Source organism: Scyliorhinus canicula, chromosome 4, assembly GCF_902713615.1.
Source record: "Scyliorhinus canicula chromosome 4, sScyCan1.1, whole genome shotgun sequence".
NCBI classification, from domain to species: domain Eukaryota; kingdom Metazoa; phylum Chordata; class Chondrichthyes; order Carcharhiniformes; family Scyliorhinidae; genus Scyliorhinus; species Scyliorhinus canicula.
In genome coordinates, this window is record NC_052149.1 from 51,866,921 (window position 1) to 51,885,277 (window position 18,357).

Consider the following 18,357-nt stretch of genomic DNA (forward strand, 5'->3'; position numbering starts at 1 on the left):
CAGTTTGTTGGAACTTTGTGATACCGCAATGAGTTATGTGTTAGTACGATACAACAGCCTTAGACCATTTCTTGACTCTGAAGTTGAATTTACTCAAAGGGCATATTTTGCAAAGACTGAAATTATGAGGTGAGTTTTATGCCTTTCGATGGGATGCAGGAGGCTGACCCAGAAGTGTGCAGTCCACCAACTCCTGCATAGAAAGCTTGCTCCCGGGCCACAAATTCTTCCCCTTCCTCCCTTCCATTCTTTCAGTTGGTATCAGGACCTGTTTCTTATGCCTGTTTTTTATGTGCCACACCATAGTAAGCTCGTGACTTGAGTTAATACGGTAAATAATATAGTGTTCAATTTTTGTTGCAGCAACATTCACAATGTAATATGAATAACACCTTGGTGTAAGGGTTCTGAGAAGCAACACTACAGGCCGTTACACCATGCGGCCGAGGGGCAATGCTGCAGTCACAGCTAGAAGTGTAAAATCCCTCTGCTCTCAGAATCAGCCTTTATTGATCACCCTGAAGGCACAAAAAAGATTGTAAAAATGGCATTAAAGATCATGCAGACACTGCCACCTGCCCCAGCAGGATCTGCTGGTGCATACAAGCATTGTCCACCACTGATGTGCTGCCTCGTCACACCTGCAGTAAAATACTCTCAAACCTTTCTAGGTCTGACACTTGAGAATCCAATGGGCAGGCTATTGTAAAATTGTGGATGTTTGAGTTGTTAACAAGCTTAATAGCTTGTAATGTAGGGCAGCACGGTAGCACAGTGGGTAGTACTGTTGCTTTACAGCTCCAGGGTCCCAGGTTTGATTCCCGGATTGGGTCACTCGCTGTGCAGAGTCTGCGCGTTCTCCCAGTGTCTGCGTGGGTTTCCTCCGGGTGCTCCAGTTACCTCCCACAAATTCCGAAAGACGTGCTGTTGGGTAATTTGGATATTCTAAATTCACCCTCTGTGTACCCGAACAGGTGCTGCAGTGTGGCGACTAGGGACTTTTCACAGTAACTTCATTGTAGTCTTAATGCAAGCCTGTTTGTGACAATAAAGAATATTATTATTATTTATTAGATTTTTTTAAGTGACAGGCGGGCTGCCGATTTCGGCACCCACCTGTCTGCGTATTCTAGGAGACAGGCATGAGGATGTGAGGGCAGCGGTCCAAAGCCATCATGCTGGATTTGGGCAGCCTGCCCAATTTTCACATGCAAAATTCACCCTTTTGAATCTATTTCCTTTAGAACTGGAACTAGCACACTTTGAAGTATGAGCACAAGTAAACACAGAATTGCCACAGCCGAGAAGGCAGCTTATTGTGTTTGCACCAGCTCACTGAATGAATAATCCGCTTTGATAAATTCTCTCACCTCCTCCCCATAATCCTGCACACTCTTCCATTTCAGATAACAATCTAATTCCCTTTTGAATGCCTCAATTTCAGCCTGTGCATTCCAGACCGTAACCATGCACTGCGTGGATAGTTTTTCCTTGCGTCTTTTTTGTTTATTTTGCCAATTACTTTAAATCTGCAGCTTCTCATTCTTGATCCTTTCACCAGTGGGGACAATTTGTCCTTCTCTACAATGTCCAGAGCCCTCATGATTTTGAATACCTCTAGCAAATCTCTTCTCAACCTTCTGCTCAAAGAAAACAGTCCCAACTTTTCAAATCCATCTTTATAACTAAAGTTCCTCACCGCTGGAACCATTCTCATGAATCTTTTCTGCACTATCTCCAGTATCTTCACAAGCTAAGATTAGGTTTTACGTCTCAAGTTCCTGTGAGGTGCATTTTGTTGCTTTATAAATGAACATGGGGATGTTTAAATCCTCCAATTTTCATTATTAGCAGTTAATAATTCTTCATTATTTGCTTATCCACATGCCTTGTCAGGGAAAAAAGGAGGAGAAACAGAGCTAATCTACTTTATAAGATTCTGTTTGTTGCAATGCCAAATGTGATGCTTACCTACCTTTGCATTCTGTAGATAACATTGTGATTTTCTTTTAATTGTGAGTATTGCTGGAAAGGCCGCATTTGGAGTACTGTGTGCAGCTTTGGTCACCTCATTTTAGGAAGGATGTGGAAGCTTTGGAAAAGGTGCAAAGGAGATTTACCAGGATGTTGCCTGGAATGGAGAGTAGGTCTTACGAGGAAAGGTTGAGGGTGCTAGGCCTTTTCTCATTAGAACGGAGAAGGATGAGGGGCGACTTGATAGAGGTTTATAAGATGATCAGGGGAATAGATAGAGTAGACAGTCAGAGACTTTTTCCCCGGGTGGAACAAACCATTACAAGGGGACACTGCCTGTGGAAGTAGTTGAGTCGGAAACATTAGGGACCTTCAAGCGGCTATTGGATATGTACATGGATTATGGTAGAATAATGGAGTGTAGATTAATTTGTTCTTAAGGGCAGCACGGTAGCATTGTGGATAGCACAATTGCTTCACAGCTCCAGGGTCCCAGGTTCGATTCCGGCTTGGGTCACTGTCTGTGTGGAGTCTGCACATCCTCCCCGTGTTTGCGTGGGTTTCCTCCGGGTGCTCCAGTTTCCTCCCACAGTCCAAAGATGTGCAGGTTGGGTGGATTGACATGATAAATTGCCCTTGGATTATCATAGAATTTTGGACACTATGATTAAACTAGGACAAAAGTTCGGCACAACATCGTGGGCCGAAGGGCCTGTTCTGTGCTGTATTTCTCTATGTTCTATGTTCATTCATTGTCTATCCCTAATTACCCATGAGAAGATGGTGGTAAATGTCCCTCTTGAACTGCCGGCAATCCATGTGGTGTAAAAGTCATCATGGACCCAGATGACCATAGGCTGCTTCCCCCTTTGAGGAGGAGAGCTGACTGGTGGTGATTTAACCTGAAGTTCATCACACCTCAGGCGAGGGGGAAGGTTGAGAAGGCAGGGCCTTCATGAATAACCTCAGTCAGTACAGAGCTGCTGGCCTTGCTCTGCATCTAGCCAACTGAGCTAAACCGGTGTAGACATTATTGTCAAAATCGTGACCAGCTACAATGAATGAACAATGATATATTCCCAAATCTGGATATTCTGCAATTCTGCAAGAATTCTTGCAGGTAATGGTGTTCCCATACACCTACTGCCCTTGACCTCCTAACATTCGAGGTCATGGCTTTGGGCGGTGCTATTGAAGAAACCTTGGTGAGTTGCTGCAGCACATCTTGTAAATGGTACACCCTGCCACCAAAGTGTGCAGTGTTGAAGGAAGTGAATGTTTAAGGTGGTGGATGGGGTACCAATCCTATCTTTATCCTGGATGGTGTCAAACTTCATAACCAAATTCATCCAAGCAAGTGTAGCGTATTCCATCACACTCTACCATCTACAAAGCACAAGTCAGGAAAGGTTTCCTTATTTTAACCCCTATATCCCCCTCCCCGACATCTTAACTGTCCTTGTAGAAGTCGATAAACGGTTTCTATCTCCGAGCAAACCCATCTACAGACCCTCTCAAGACAAACTTGATTTTTTTTCCCAGCCTAAGGAATTCCGTGCGGTCACTCACCCACACCGCTGGCTTCGGCGACCCTGAATCCCTCCACTCCAACAAATTCCGTCTCCAGGCTGCCAGGGAAGCAAAGGCCAAAGCATCAGCCTCTCGACCTGGACTCCCAGGTCTTCCGACACTCCGAGTATCGCCACTTCTGGACTCAGGACAACCTTCAGCACCTCGGACATTACGTCTGCGAACCCCTGCCAAAACCCCATTCAGCTTCGGGCATTCCCAAAACATGTGAACATGGTTCGCGGGCCTCCCCGCGCACCGCCCACACCTGTCCTCCCCCTCAAAGAACCTACTCATTTTGGCCACTGTCATATGCGGCCTATGGACCATTTTGAGTTGAATAAGACTAAGTCTAGCACATGAGCTTCCTCCTACAACCCACCTTCCGTTTCCCTCCCTAGCTCCTCTTCCCACTCTGTTTAACTTCTCCTCTCGTGTCTCCCTTCCAGTCCATTGACTCCTTATAAATTTCCAACAACCTACCGAAAAAAAAATGAAAATCGCTCATTGTCACAAGTAGGCTTCAAATGAAGTTACTGTGAAAAGCCCCTAGTTGCCACATTCCGGCACCTGTTTGGGTAGGCTGGTACGGGAATTGAACCGTGCTGCTGGCCTGCCTTGGTCTGCTTTAAAAGCCAGCTATTTAGCCCAGTGTGCTAAACCAGCCCCCAGCTGGAGTTACCCTCGTTAACTCCTGCTATTGACACCACCTTGTCCTTCAGCCCTTGGGGCGACAGTTCGGGAAACAAAGGCACCTGCTTCCCAACATAATCCCACACTTGCAAGTACCGTAACCCATTCTCGCTAGGCTGCTCATACTCTTCCAATTTCACTAAACTCGAAAAACTGCCCCCCACAAATAGGTCCCCAAATAGGTCTCCGCATCCTCAGGGTCGCCACCACCAGCGGGCTCGTGCAGTACTTGTCCGGCCAGAACGGCAGAGGCACCGTCAACACTGTGCCTAAGCCTGTGCCCTTACAAGAGACTGCCTCCATCCGCTCCCAAGCTACCCCTCCCCCACTACCCACTCCCTAACCAAGGCTATATTTGCTGCCCAGTAATAGTTCATTGTAGAACATAGAACAGTACAGCACAGAACAGGCCCTTCGGCCCTCGATGTTGTGCCGAGCAATGATCACCCTACTCAAACCCACGTATCCACCCTATACCCGTAACCCAACAACCCCCCCTTAACCTTACTTTTTAGGACACTACGGGCAATTTAGCATGGCCAATCCACCTAACCCGCACATCTTTGGACTGTGGGAGGAAACCGGAGCACCCGGAGGAAACCCACGCACACACGGGGAGTACGTGCAGACTCCGCACAGACAGTGACCCAGCCGGGAACCGAACCTGGGACCCTGGAGCTGTGAAGCATTTATGCTAACCACCATGCTACCGTGCTGCCCTTGGCAAGGCCATACACCCTGCCCCCCCCTCCCAACGTCCCCGTTCCAACAGCACCTTCTTCACCCATGGGAATTTCCCTGCCAACACAAACCCCAAAATCAGAGCATTAATTTTCCTGAAAAGACCTTTGGAATAAAGATTGGAAGGTTCTGGAAAACAAATAACCTCGGCAGTACCATCATCTTCACGGTCTGCACCCGCCCCACCAGTGGCAACGGGAGTACGTCCCACCTCTTCAAATCCCCCTTCATCTGCTCCCATCAACCAGACCAAATTCAATTCATGTAGTTGTTCCCATCCCCTGGATGTCCAAGTACCTAAAGCTCATCTGCACCACGCCCAACCTCCTCTCCTGCCCCCTTTTCTGGATCGGAAAGACCTCACCCTTCCACATGTTTAACTTATATCTGGAAAACCGGCCGAATTACTCTTTAGATATTGCTGTTCCCCCTCCGCACTATCCCTTTCCAGTTCCTAGACACTCTAAGCGGCATTGCCAGTGGCTCTAACAGCAAGGCAAAAAGCAACGGGGTGAGTGGGCATCCCTACCTTGTCCCACGATGTAGTCAGAAATACCCCATGCTCAACCGATTCATCCTTACAGTCGCTACCAGCATCCTATACAGCAACCAGACCCAATCCACAAATCCCTGCCTGAAGCTGAACCGCCCCAGTATTTCCCACATATATTCCCATTCTACTCGATCAAAGGCCTTCTCTGTGTCCATAGCGACCGCCACCTCCACATTCTGTCCCTCCGAAGGCATCATTACCACATCCAATAAACGTCTAAAGTTCGGCAACAGGTGCCTCCCATTTACAAACCCCGTCTGGTCTTCCTCTATCACCGTCTGTATACAATCCTCAATCCACAAGGCCAAGATCTTTGCCAGTAACTTGGCATCCACATTTAGCAGAGATATCGGGCGGTAGGACCCACGCTGCTTCGGGTCCTTATCCTTCTTCAAAATCAAGGATATCAAAGACTGCAATAACATAGGGGGATGCTCCCCCTTCTCCCTTGCCTCATTGTCCATACCACTGCCCTTAGCAGAAGAGGCTCCAGGTCCCCCGAAAACATCTTATAGAATTCTATCGGGAACCCATCTGGGCTCGGGGCCTTCCTGGCCTGTATCGATCCCATACCCTCCATCACCTCCACTAGCCGAATGGGTGCACCCAGCCCCTCTATCAGGTCCTCCTCCACCTTGGGGAACTCCAATCCGTCCAGAAATCACCGCATTCCCTCTCCCCCGGCTGGGGTTCCAATTCATATAACCTCTTATAAAATTCTTGAAAAACCCCATTCTCCCCACCAGGACCAAAACCACTCTTCTCTTCCTATCCTTCACCTTTCCGATCTCCCTCGCCACCTCCTGCTTCCAAAGTTAGTGAGCCAACATCCTGCTCGCCTTCTCCCCATATTCATACATTCCCCTCCTGGCCCTCTGCAACTGCCTTCCCCGTAGACAGCAGCCCGAACTCCACCTGAGGCTTCTGCCGCTCATTCAATAACCCAGCCTCCGGGGCCTCCGTGTACCTCCTATCCACCCGCAGGATTTCATCAACCAACATAGCCAACTCTGCCCTCTCCGTCCTATTCCTATGCGCCCAGATCAATATAAACCCACTGACCACTGCCTTAAGCGTGGCAGCCAAAACCTCACCCGTATATTCAGCTCCACATTCTCCCCGAATAGCGGCCCTCACCCGCTCACACACCATGTCATCCACTAGCAACCCCACGTCAAATCTCCACTGCAGGCGCTGGGCCCCCCTTTGTCTACTTGCAAGTTCACCCAATATGGCGCGTGGTCACAGGCCACAATCGCCGAATACCCTGAGTCAGCCACCCTTGCCAGCAGAGTCTTATCCACCACAAAGTATTTGATCCACAAGCTCACCCTGTGCACATGGGAGAATTATGAAAATTCCTTCGCCCTTGGCCTCCCAAACCTCCACGGGTCTACCCCCGCCATGCGCTCCATGACTCCACCCCCAATAATCAGCTGGTGCGATCTGGTCGGGGATCTTCACCAACACCCGCCTCATGAATTCAACATCATCCCAATTTCGGGCATAAACATTCACCAAGACCACTGACATCCGCTCCAATTTCCCACTCACCATTACGAACCTTCCCCCGAATCTGCTACTATATTCCCCACCTTAAACGCTACCCTTATTTATCAGCGCCACCACTCCTCCGCATCTTCATATCCAATCCTGGGTGAAAGACTTGCCCTACTCACCCTTTCCTTAGCCTAGTCTGGTCCCCGACCTTCAAATGCGTTTCATGTAACATCTGCCTTTAAGCTCCTCAAGCGCGCAAACAAACGCGACCGTTTGACTGGCCCATTCAGCCGTCTCACATTCCATGTGACCAGTCTGGTCGGGGCGCCACAGGTCCAGATGGTGGAGGGTAAAGGGTTTGCTTGCCTGCCCAGTGGTCGACGGATCAACTGGTGGACTTTTTAACTGAAAAGTTTAGCCGGCAGAGGAGGGAGGCCCAAGAGGACTTAGCCAAGGCGGTGGAGCCATTAAAAGCGGGAATTGTCTGGGTGGTGCAGAGGCTGGAATCCCAGGGCCAAGCTATTCGGGCGGTGGGAGAGCACGAGGAGCAGCTTGCCTCGTTGACGGCCGAAATAGGTGAACTGGGAGACTCAGCAACGGTTAATGGAGAAGGTGGAGAACTTGGAGAACCACTCCCGGCAGCAGAACCTAAGAATCGTGGGGATGCCTGAAGGCAGCGAGGGAGCGGACACTGGCACGTATGTGGCCAAGATGTTGGAGAGGTTGATGGGGAGGAGGCCTTTGACCAGCTCCATGGAGATTGACCGAGCGCACAGGACGCTGACTAGGAAGCCGCAGGTGAATGAGCGGGGGAGGAACGGGAATCAGTGGGGGGTAGAAGGCTTTGGCGCCTTGGGTGGGGACTGTCAGGCTAGCTGGGTGGGTTAGTTGACGGGAGAGCAGTGGGAGGGTTGACCAGGTGGCTAGTGTAGCAGAAGGGGATTGGATAGTTGCTTTGTTTAAGGAATGGGGTTGCTGACAGAGGAGTTGTTGCTGTGGCGTAGCATGGGAGAGAGTACTCAGGATGGACATTTGTGAGTGGGCCTGGAGGGTCACGTGGCATAGCCCGGGGGCTGGCCTAAGAAGGTTGATCTGCAGGGGAGGGGCGCGGGGTGCCCTTCGACCAGGCTGGTCAGATGGAATGTGAGGGGGCTGAATGGGCCAGTTAAACGGCCGCGTGTTTTTGCGCAGCTGAGGAGCTTGAAGGTGGACGTGACTTTTTTTTACAAGAAACACACTTGAAGATCGGGGATCAGACAAGGCTGTGGAAAGGGTAAATATTCCATTCAGGATTAGACTTCTCCCACGTGCACAGAGTGTACTCTCGGAATGATTTTTTTGTCATGGGTAAGACGTTGCCAGGGGTGGTCAGTTCGGGGTACTCGGACGACGCGCTGCATTGGATGGACTTGCAACTGGACGGGGGGGTGGCAGCGCTTGCAGTGGAGGCTGGACATAAGGTTTCTAGCGGATGCGGAGGTATGTGAGCGGGTGAGGGTCACCATTCGGGGTTATGTGGAACTCAATGATACAAGGAGGTCTCGAGCGCCACGCTGTGAGAGGCACTCAAGGCAGCGATTTTGGGGAGCTTATATCTATCCAGGCGCATCGAGAGAAGGAGGAGCGCGCAGAGATGGCAAGGCTGGTAGATGCGATTTTCCAGGTGGACAGGAGGCATTCGGTGGCCCTGGAGGCATGATTGTTGAAGCAGAGGCAGAAGCTTCAGATGGAGTTTGGGCTGGTGTCCACGGGAAAGGCAGTAGGACAGTTGAGATGGGGTAGAGGGGCAGTGTATGAGTACAGGGAGAAGGCTAGTAGGATGCTGGGCAACAACTCAGGAATCAGGAGACGTCAGAGGAGATTGAAGGGTGAAGGGCGGTAGGTATTGGACCCGGTGGAGGTAAACGGGATATTTGAGGCGTTTTATAGGAGGCTTTATAAATTGGGGGGGAGGGTATGCAGCGATTCCTGGACGGGTTGGCGTACCCCAAGGTGGGAGAGGACCTGGTAGATGGTTTGGGAGCAACCATGGGACTGGTGTAGGTGACGGAGGGTATGGGGGCAAAGCGGGCAAGGCAGGCCCCGGGCCCCGGTGGTTTTTGCGGTAGACTTTAATGAAATGTTTTTGGGTGACCTGGGGCCCCTGCTGGTAAGGGAATTCAATGAGGAGAGGGAGAAGGGGGAGCTTCTCCCACCCCCCGCCTCCATCCCCCTAACGTTATCGCAGGCTTCAATATCTTTAATTTTGAAGAGGAGTAAGGATCCGGAGCAGTGTGGGGCTTACCGTCCAATATCACTGCTGAATTTGGATGCCAAGTTGTTGGCCAAGATCTTGGTCTCGCAGATTGAGGACTGTGTGCCGGGGCTGATAGGATAAGACCAGATGGGATTTGTAAAGGGGAAGCATCTGTCGGTTAACGTTAGGCATCAGTTGAAGTTAATATAATGCCCTCGAAGGGACGGAATGTGGAGGTGGCGGTCGCTATGGATGTAGAGAAGGCCTTTGATCGGGTAGAATGGGAATATTTGTGGGAGGTACTCGGGCAGTTTGGGTTCGGGCAGAGGTTTGTAGACTGGGTCCAGTTGTTGTATCAGGCGCCGGTGGCGTGTGTACTGATAAACGGGTGAGTTTGGGGTATTTTAGGCAGGGATGCCCACTCTCCCCTTTGCTCTTCCCATACCAGCCTCCCTGAACAGGCGCCGGAATGTGGCGACTAGGGGCTTTTCACAGTAACTTCATTTGAAGCCTACTCGTGACAAGCCATTTTCATTTCATTTCATTTCTTTGCCTTGGCGATAGATCCACTGGCAATGGCGCTTAGAGAGTCAAGGGGTTGGCTGGGGATAGTGCAGGGAGGGGGGGAAGCATAGAGCCTCGTTATATGCAGACGATCTGTTGCTTGACATATCGGACCCATTGGAAAGTATTGGAGATATCATTGATATTTTGATGGAATTTGGCCGATTCTCTGGGTATAAACTAAACATGGGGAGAGTGAGATCTTTCCGATCCAGGCGAGGGGGCAGGACAGGAGGTTGGGCGAGCTGTCATTTAAGGTAGCGGGTGCGAGCTTCAGGTATCTGGGCATTCAGGTGGCGTGGGGATGGGAGCAATTACATAAATTGAATTTGGCCTGGTTTCTGAAGCAAATGAAGGGAGATTTTAAGAGGTGGGACGTGCTCCCGTTGTCATTGGCGGGGCGGGTGCAGTCTGTGAAGATCCCCTTTTTGCTAGTTATTTTGTTTCTTCCAATCAGTAAAAATTGTGATATGTGTTAGCTGATTTAAGGCTGGGCTCTCACACTTCATAACTTATTAATTGACAGTAATGTCAATGAAAAGTATTAGACCAATGAAATTCAAGAAAACCAGCATAGATGCAAAATGCACTGCAAACCAAAATCAGCTACATGGATTGATATTACAAATTGATACTTGCCACCAACCCTTAAAGACAGGTCTCAAATCATGAACTGTGCAGCTCTATGTGTTTTTGTTTTTTGAGGATCAATAAATAAAGAAGAAATATTAACTATCATTATTATCTATAATCAAATGTCCGTCAGTAAATCCAGCTGATTGTGTCTAAGTGTATCTCAATAATATTGTTTTTTTTAGTCAAATAAATAAAGTCTGATGGATAACTAAAATCTAACATATTTATTCTCAGATGAGCTCTCACCTATGGAGGAGCAAAATAGAGAACAAACCTTAGCAAGTTTGGAAAGATTTATTCGCAAAGAATTCGATGGTAATTTCTAATCTCTAGAACTTTTTATTTTTTTTTAATGTATTTGATTACAAACAGTGTAAAAAAAACAGTAACGTAAATAACAACACACTCCACAAGTTCACAATCCACAGTCTGTACAATTTTACCCCTTTTTACTCCCTACCCCCCCTCCCAAAAATCCCCCAAGACGAACAGTTCCTCAAGCATTGTCATGAACAACCCCCACCATGTCTCAAAGCCCTTTTCCAACCCTCTCAACTCAAATGTTATCTTTTCCAACTGGAGAAAGTCATATATGTCCCCCAACGAGGCGGCGTATCTGACCTCAAATTCAGCAAGATCCTTCTCAGGGCAATTAGAGAAGCGAAGGTCGCAACATCGTCCTCCTTCCCCTCCATTAGCTCCGGCATTTCTGATACCCCAAAGATTGCCACCATTGGGTCCGGCCTGACCTCCACCCCACAATTTTTGACAAAATCCCAAACACCGCTTCCCAGTACCTCTCCAGCACCTCTCCAGCTTCTCGCATGATTCACTGGCCCTCGCCCAAATCATTTGCACCCTATGCACTACCTTGAACTGAATCAAGTTCATCCGTGCGCAATGCCTCGCACCACAGACCCCAGTCCATTTCTCCCCCCCCCCCCCAACTCCTCCTCCAACTTGCTCTTAATCCTCACCACTTGTGCCCCACCCCCTGCTCCCCAACCACCCATATATGCCCCCAATCCTACTCTCTGCCGACTCGTCTGGGAGCAGCAATTGCTCCAATACTGGCAACCTGGGAAACTCCTCCCACTCCTTTCTTGCGAGATCCCGCACTTGCGTTTACCTACATTCACTCCCCCTCAGCAACTCAAACCTATCCCGGAACTTGCCCAGTCGTGCAGACTGCCCTTCCAGGTTCAAGTCCCTCACCCTCTTCAGTCCCGCCTCCCTCTACTTCCCGTACAACCCATCCATCTCGCCCTGGCTGAAACCTGGTTCCCACACAGTGGCGTCAACGCCGACTTCCCCTCCAATTTAAAGTGACTCCTCAGCTGATTCCGCACCCTGACCGTCGACTATATCACCGGGCTCCCCGTATACATCCTTGGAGCTAAAGGCAGCGGAGTCATCACCATGGCCCACAAACTGGATCCCCTACAGGACTCCTCCTCCATCCTGAACCTACTAAGAGAACATTTATGCAGTAAAACTGATTATACATCAATATCTTCCCATTCCCATGCTGAGATCCAATAATAAGATTTCCCAGGTTCACCAGTGACTTGGTCTGCTGGAACTTATGTTATGGTTATATGAAGTACTGATTAGACCTTATTTAAAGTACTGCACTAAGTTATGAGCATCACAGCTCAGGAATATGACTGATATTGACACTTTTATTTGAGTACAGACAAGGCCAGACTGTGTTTGTTTGGATCATCTAAGAATGGATTTGGGTTTCGTGATAGCGACCTGGACATATGCATGACTTTGGAAGGTCATGAGACTGCAGAGGTGAGATTTGTTTTCAGGGTGAAAAAAACGGAATTGTGAAATGAAGGGAGGTAACCAGGTTGGACTAACTTTTCCTGAAAGGGCACAGAGCTCTCAGAGAAAACGGGGAGATCCGAGTACCAATAATGCAGTATCATAGAACAATTCATGAAGGAAGTCAAATCTCCTAGTTTCCCTCATGGCCAGTTGGGAGGTGAGTTTTCAGTTTCACGTTAATATTCAATATGTTTTTAAAAACTGGGCACTCACATTTGAGCTGGTTGATTGTTTATCTTTGCCATCTGTTAACAGTGTCATGATAGGGAGATATTAGGAACTTGGTTCCAGAAATGGGGTCCAAGGTGGAGCTGGCAATTTAGGGGTTGAACAGACTGAAGGAAAAGACTGCTCGCAGCAGAGTCAGAGGGATACGCCCACAGTCAGAATTACCTTGTCCAATTCATACTTAACCTCCTTAGTGGGAATACACAGGATGTCTCGGTTCAGCCAGGGCGATCCACTCAAGATCCATTGGGCGAGATTTACCGGCTGTTCACGCTGGCGGGAAATTCCGGTCCCACGCCGACGCAGGGGTTTCCCAGCGGCAAGTGGTGCTATCAACAGGAAACCGCGTTTGCAACGGCAGGACTGGTGGATCCCGCTTTTGCAGGCCACCTCCCCCTCCGAACAACATGTGGCGGGATGGTCAGTAAATCACACCCATTTTCTTTCGGGATAACCTTGTTTGACCAGCCATCAGCCCATCACAGAGTCTGATGACCTATTTGTCCATTAATGGAAGGGTAGTTGGCATAAATGGCATAACTCTGGGTCTGTACTCGTTGGAGTTTATGGAAACTTACAGGATACTGCGAGGCCTGGATAGAGTGGACGTGGGGAGGATGTCTCCACTTCTGGGAGAAACTAGAACCAGAGGACACCACCTCAGACTAAAGGGACGATCTTTTAAAACAGAGATGAGGAGCAATTTCTTCAGCCAGAGTGGGTGAATCTGTGGAACTCTTTGCCGCAGAAGGCTGTTGAGGCCAAATCACTGAGTGTCATTAAGACAGAGATGGATAGGTTCTTGATTAATTAGGGGATCAGGGGTTATGGGGATAAGGCAGGAGAGTGGGGATGAGAAAATATCAGCCATAATTGAATGGCGATGCGGACTCAATGGGCCGAGTGGACTAATTCTGCTTCTATGTCTTATGGTCTAACTCCTGTTTTTTTGCATGAACGGGAGTGGGCAATCAGCCAAGATAATGAGAATAGATTCAAGTCTGGTGACCTCAGGCGAGAACCTTTGTTTGAGGGGGTCGATGGAGTTTAGAGAGAAAGGGGGAGGGAGAGAGAAAGACAGGGAAATGCTGTTTTGAACAGTTACAGAGAGGACTGTGGCAATCGACCAGGGAGGTCATGTAAGTTGCCCCCGAGGCAGACTTGGGAAAAGAAATTCTAAACAAATGTCGCTAACCGAAGAAAATTGCTTCGTAAATGCAAGTATTGCCTTTTTTTTGTCTGTATTAGTGAAAGAAGAGTTTATGTAGTGTTGTTTAATGGGAACTAGTGTATTACGGTTAAGAAACTGTGTGTAATCTGTTAGTGTTAGAGCTGAAGTAAAAGTTTAAATATTGTTTTCTTTTCTTTGGTTTTAATAAAGTTTGTTTATAAAATAACCAAGTCGGGACAGCAGGGTGGCACAGTGGTTAGAACTGCTGACTCATGGCGCCAAAGACCTGGGTTTGATCCCAGCCCCGGGTCACTGTCTGTGGAGTTTGCACATTCTCCCCGTGTTTGCGTGGTTCTCACCCCCACAACCCAAATATGTGCAGGGTAGGTGGATTGGGCATGCTAAGTTGACCCTTAATTGGAAAAAAAATTATTGGGTATTCTAAATTTTTAATAAAATAAAATAACCAAGCTCTATTTCATATATTATCATTGGAACAAATCGATCTTTCCACAATGCATTAAAACTTTAAAGCATTACGCATCTGTTTCAGTATCTTAGCCATTGTTTAGGGCCTACCAGGCGTCTGTAATAACAAGCATATTGTGAATGTTGAGTTCTAGCAAGCCCATTGGCACCCAACACAGACAATCAGATAGCTAGTGGAAATTGGCATGAACAAGTTTTTAAAAATAGAATTGCTAATCTATTTGCGGTTATTTTATTTTCCCTGCTCCAGCATAACTTGCACAGTAGCACTGTTGCTTCATAGCACCAGGGACCTGGGTTAAATTTTGAGTCGCTGTCTGTGCGGAGTCTGCACATTCTCCCCATGACTGCCTACGTTTCCTCCGGGTGCTCCGGTTTCCTCTCTCAAGTCCCGAAAGACGTGCTTGTCAGGTGAATTGGACATTCTGAATTCTCCCTCAGTATATCCGAACAGGCGCCGGAATGTAGCGACTAGGGGATTTTCACAGTAACTTCATTGCAGTGTTAATGTAAAGCCTACTTGTGATACTAATAAAGATTATTAGTATCATGTATTTGTTCAATTACTGTTGCTAGATGTGTCCTATTTTTTGGACAGAATCTTTGCTCCCATATGGAGGTGGTAACTGGTTAAGGTGAGTGAATGGCATACTAAGGCCAATTGCTTGAGGCCAACTTGGGGTCCCAAGGTGTGGGGAACCAGGCAGGTGCCTGGAGACAGCTTCCCAATCAGAGACTGGGGAGCTAGTGCAGACTCGTTAGCACATTAAACTGACGATGATAAGGAATCCGGGAGTGCCCGTTTTGTCTAGAACTTTTCAAGGCATCATGGACCACTGCTGCTTCCACCCAGCAGTTCTAAAGTAAACTGAACAATGAACAAATGAGTGAGACCAAACACGAGCTTATTTCTCTTCATATTATTTAGCATTTTAAAGCGTTGTCTTTGCAGCCATTTTTCAACAAGCCTGTAAAATTGAATTTAGGGTGTTTTAAATATGTTTACGGTATCACAAATTGGCTCAATGGCCTGGTGTTATTTACACGGGATGGAAACTTTTGACGTCAAGGTTTACAAATGAATGTGAGTTAATATTTGTTGTTAGAACTGCTGAAGTATAATGTTAATAGGATATGACATTGTTGGAAACACCATTCTTTGCACTTGCTATCTCTGTCTCTCCTGTGGACAGTAAAGATTATTTTTTAAAAAATCTTTTTATTGGCATTTTCCACGTTTTATCAACAACATTTGTTGCCGTGTTAATTTATTGTATTATACAGAAAGGTTTATCCTGTCCTTCCCTTGATTTACTCTATGTACATTTTGCCGCCTTCTGGCTTAGCCTGTGGTCCCTTCCGCCCCCCTCCCTGAACCCCCTCAGCCCCCTTGTGTCCTCCCACTTTCCCTTCCTTCCCCCTGTGGACTTCGGCTGTGTTTGCCCTGTGATTGGAGGGGGGGGGGGGGGGGGGGGGGGGGGAGTTTCCCGCCTCCCTCCCACATTGGTCCTTTTTTTTCCCTTTTGTGACTTTCAAGCCTTTCCTCTTCCTCCTCCTCCCTCCCCCCAGGTTGTACATTCCTTTGATCTCCCCCCCATCTTATTTTCCCCTTGTCCTTCCTCTTTTTCTTCCTATCTCTCCCGTTTTCCTCTCTTACTCATCGTTGCTAGCCTCAAACATGTTTTGGAACAGTACGATGAACTGTCCCCATGTATCTAGGAGGCCTTCCTCCAACCCTCGGATGGCGTACTTAATCTTCTCCAGGTGGAGAAATTCCGAAAGGTCAGCGAGCCAGTCTGCAGTTGTGGGTGGTGCTGCTGATCGTCAGCCGAGCAGGATTCTTCGGCGTGTGATTAGGGAAGCAAAAGCAAGGGCGTTGGCCCCCTTCCCCATGTGTAGCTCTGGCTGCTCCGATACCCTGAAGATTGCCACAATTGGGCATGGCTTCACCCTCACCCCACAACCTTGAACATTGCCTCAGAGAAGGCTGTCCAGAACTCAGCAAGTTTGGGACGAGCCCAAAACATGTGGGTGTGGTTGGCTGGGTCCTTCTGACTCCATTCACATTTGTCCTCCACCTCTGGGAAGAGCCTGCTTATTCGGGTTCTGGTCAGGTGCGCTCTGTGCACCATTTTGAGCTGCATTAGGCTGAGCCTTACACAGGAGGAGGTGGAGTTGGTCATGCTCAGTGCTTCGCTCCAGAGTCCTCACCCCACTTATGTCCCCAGTTCGTCATCTCATTTCCGTCTGGTCTCGTCCAGTGGTGTTAGAGCTCTGTCCACTAACTGTCCATACATTTTTCCACATAGTCTCCCTTCTTTGCTGCTTGTGCCTATCAGGTCCTCTCATAGTGTGCTTTCTGGGGCCCCGGGATACCCGACTGTCTCTTGCAGTGGAAGTGTTTTATTTGCAGGTGCCTCATTTCCTGTCCTGTTGATAGTCCCCACTTCTCCATCCGTTTGTCCAGTGTCGCCAATCTGTGCTCTACGTAAAAGTCTCTGACCGTCAGTGGACCCCAGTCCCATCTCCATCTCTAGAAGATGGTGTCTAGCAGGGCTGAGGGGAATTTGTGATTGCCGCGGATGGGGACCATGGTGGACGTCTCAGCCTGAAGTACTGTCTCAGCTGGGCCCACGTATTCATCTTGATCATTTGCACTCTCCCTGCCAGGGAGAGTGGGAGTGAGCCCCACCTCTGTAGGACAGTAAAGATTCTGAATAATTGTTTTCAGGATCTTGATTTCTGTTAGCCCAAGTCATTCTCCCAGGCCCAATTGTTATTCACCTTGGACCACTCTGGTGAAATACTTTGGAGCGGCAATGGATAGTTGTCAAACAATTCAATAGTGGCAAGAAATTGATTTATACTGATTTTTATTGGTGAATAAACAGGCTATTGAGCAGTTAAATGAAACATATACATGTGACCAACATGTAATGTACCTGTTAGTCATTGCTCAAGTTTATGTATTCTAATGGAAGGAAATCTAAAACAAACTTGTATTTTAGTCACCCTTAAGTCCCCTATTCAAGTATATCACCTTAAATTACCTTGATCGCCATATCATTTTCTGATATGAAATTTTTTTAAAATATTTTTTTATTCTCCTTTTTCACATTTTCTCCCAAATTTACACCCACCTACAATAAACAATAATCAGCAACAAATATGTCAATCCTCATAACAATAACAAACGCTCCCATCCTCCCACCAACCCCCAAACATTAGCCTGCATGTTTACATAAACAAATGACAAAAGGAATCGGGGATTACCCATAGTCACCTTAATACACACAGCCCCCCCAACCCTCCCACCATCTCCACCCCCCCCCCCCCCCCAAACTAATGTTCGATGTTATCCAGTACTTGAAAGAGCATAATGAATAATGCCCATGAATTGTAGAACCCCTCCGTCCTTCCCCTCAGTTCGAACTTAACCTTCTCAAGAGTCAAGAATTCCAACACGTCCCCACGCCAGGGCACAGGGTGGAAAGGCTGCTCTCCATCCCAACAGGATCCGCCTTCGGGCGATCAATGAGGCGAAGGCTACGCTATCTGCCTCCGCACCCGTTTCCAACCCTAGCTGGTCCAACACCCCGAATATGGCCTCCCAGGGACCCAGGTCCAGTTTCACATGCACCACCTTGGAAATTACCCTAAAAACCTCCTTCTAGCAATCCTCTAGCTTTGGACAGGACCAAAACATATGAACGTGATTAGTGGGCCCCCTTCCCTGCAACGCTCGCACACATCTTCTACTCCTTCAAAGTATCGGCTCATCCTCGCCCTCGTGGAGTGTGCTCTGTATACCACTTTCAGCTGTATCAGCCCTAATCTCGCACATGAGATGGAGGCATTTACTCTCCAGAGCATCTCAAACCAGACCCGCTCCTCTATAACCTCTCCCAACTCTTCCTCCCACTTTGCTTTGATCCCTTCCGGTGGTGCCTTATCCTCTTCCAAAATAGCTCGGTACACCGCTGACACTACCCCCTTCTCCAGTCCCCTTGTCGTCAGCACCTCCTCCAGCAATGTGTAGGCCGGTTCCTCCGGGAAGTTCTGTATCTCCTTTCTGGCAAAATCTCGAACCTGCATGTATCTGAACATTTCTCCCTTCTCCAGCCCATACTTTGCTTCCAGCACCTTCAATCCTGCAAACCGACCCCT

General features: G+C 48.2%; 1 protein-coding gene across 4 annotated transcripts in view; it reads left to right on the plus strand.

Moving 5' to 3' along the window:
* Positions 1 to 18,357, plus strand: part of LOC119964572 (terminal uridylyltransferase 4-like) — a 151,750-nt gene that overhangs the window by 111,150 nt on the left and 22,243 nt on the right. For all 4 annotated transcript variants that reach the window (XM_038794242.1, XM_038794239.1, XM_038794241.1 and 1 more), the window contains exons 16-17: positions 10,701 to 10,781; positions 12,163 to 12,266. In XM_038794242.1, the coding sequence (XP_038650170.1) occupies positions 10,701 to 10,781; positions 12,163 to 12,266 (185 nt within the window). The remainder of the gene's footprint in view (positions 1 to 10,700; positions 10,782 to 12,162; positions 12,267 to 18,357) is intronic.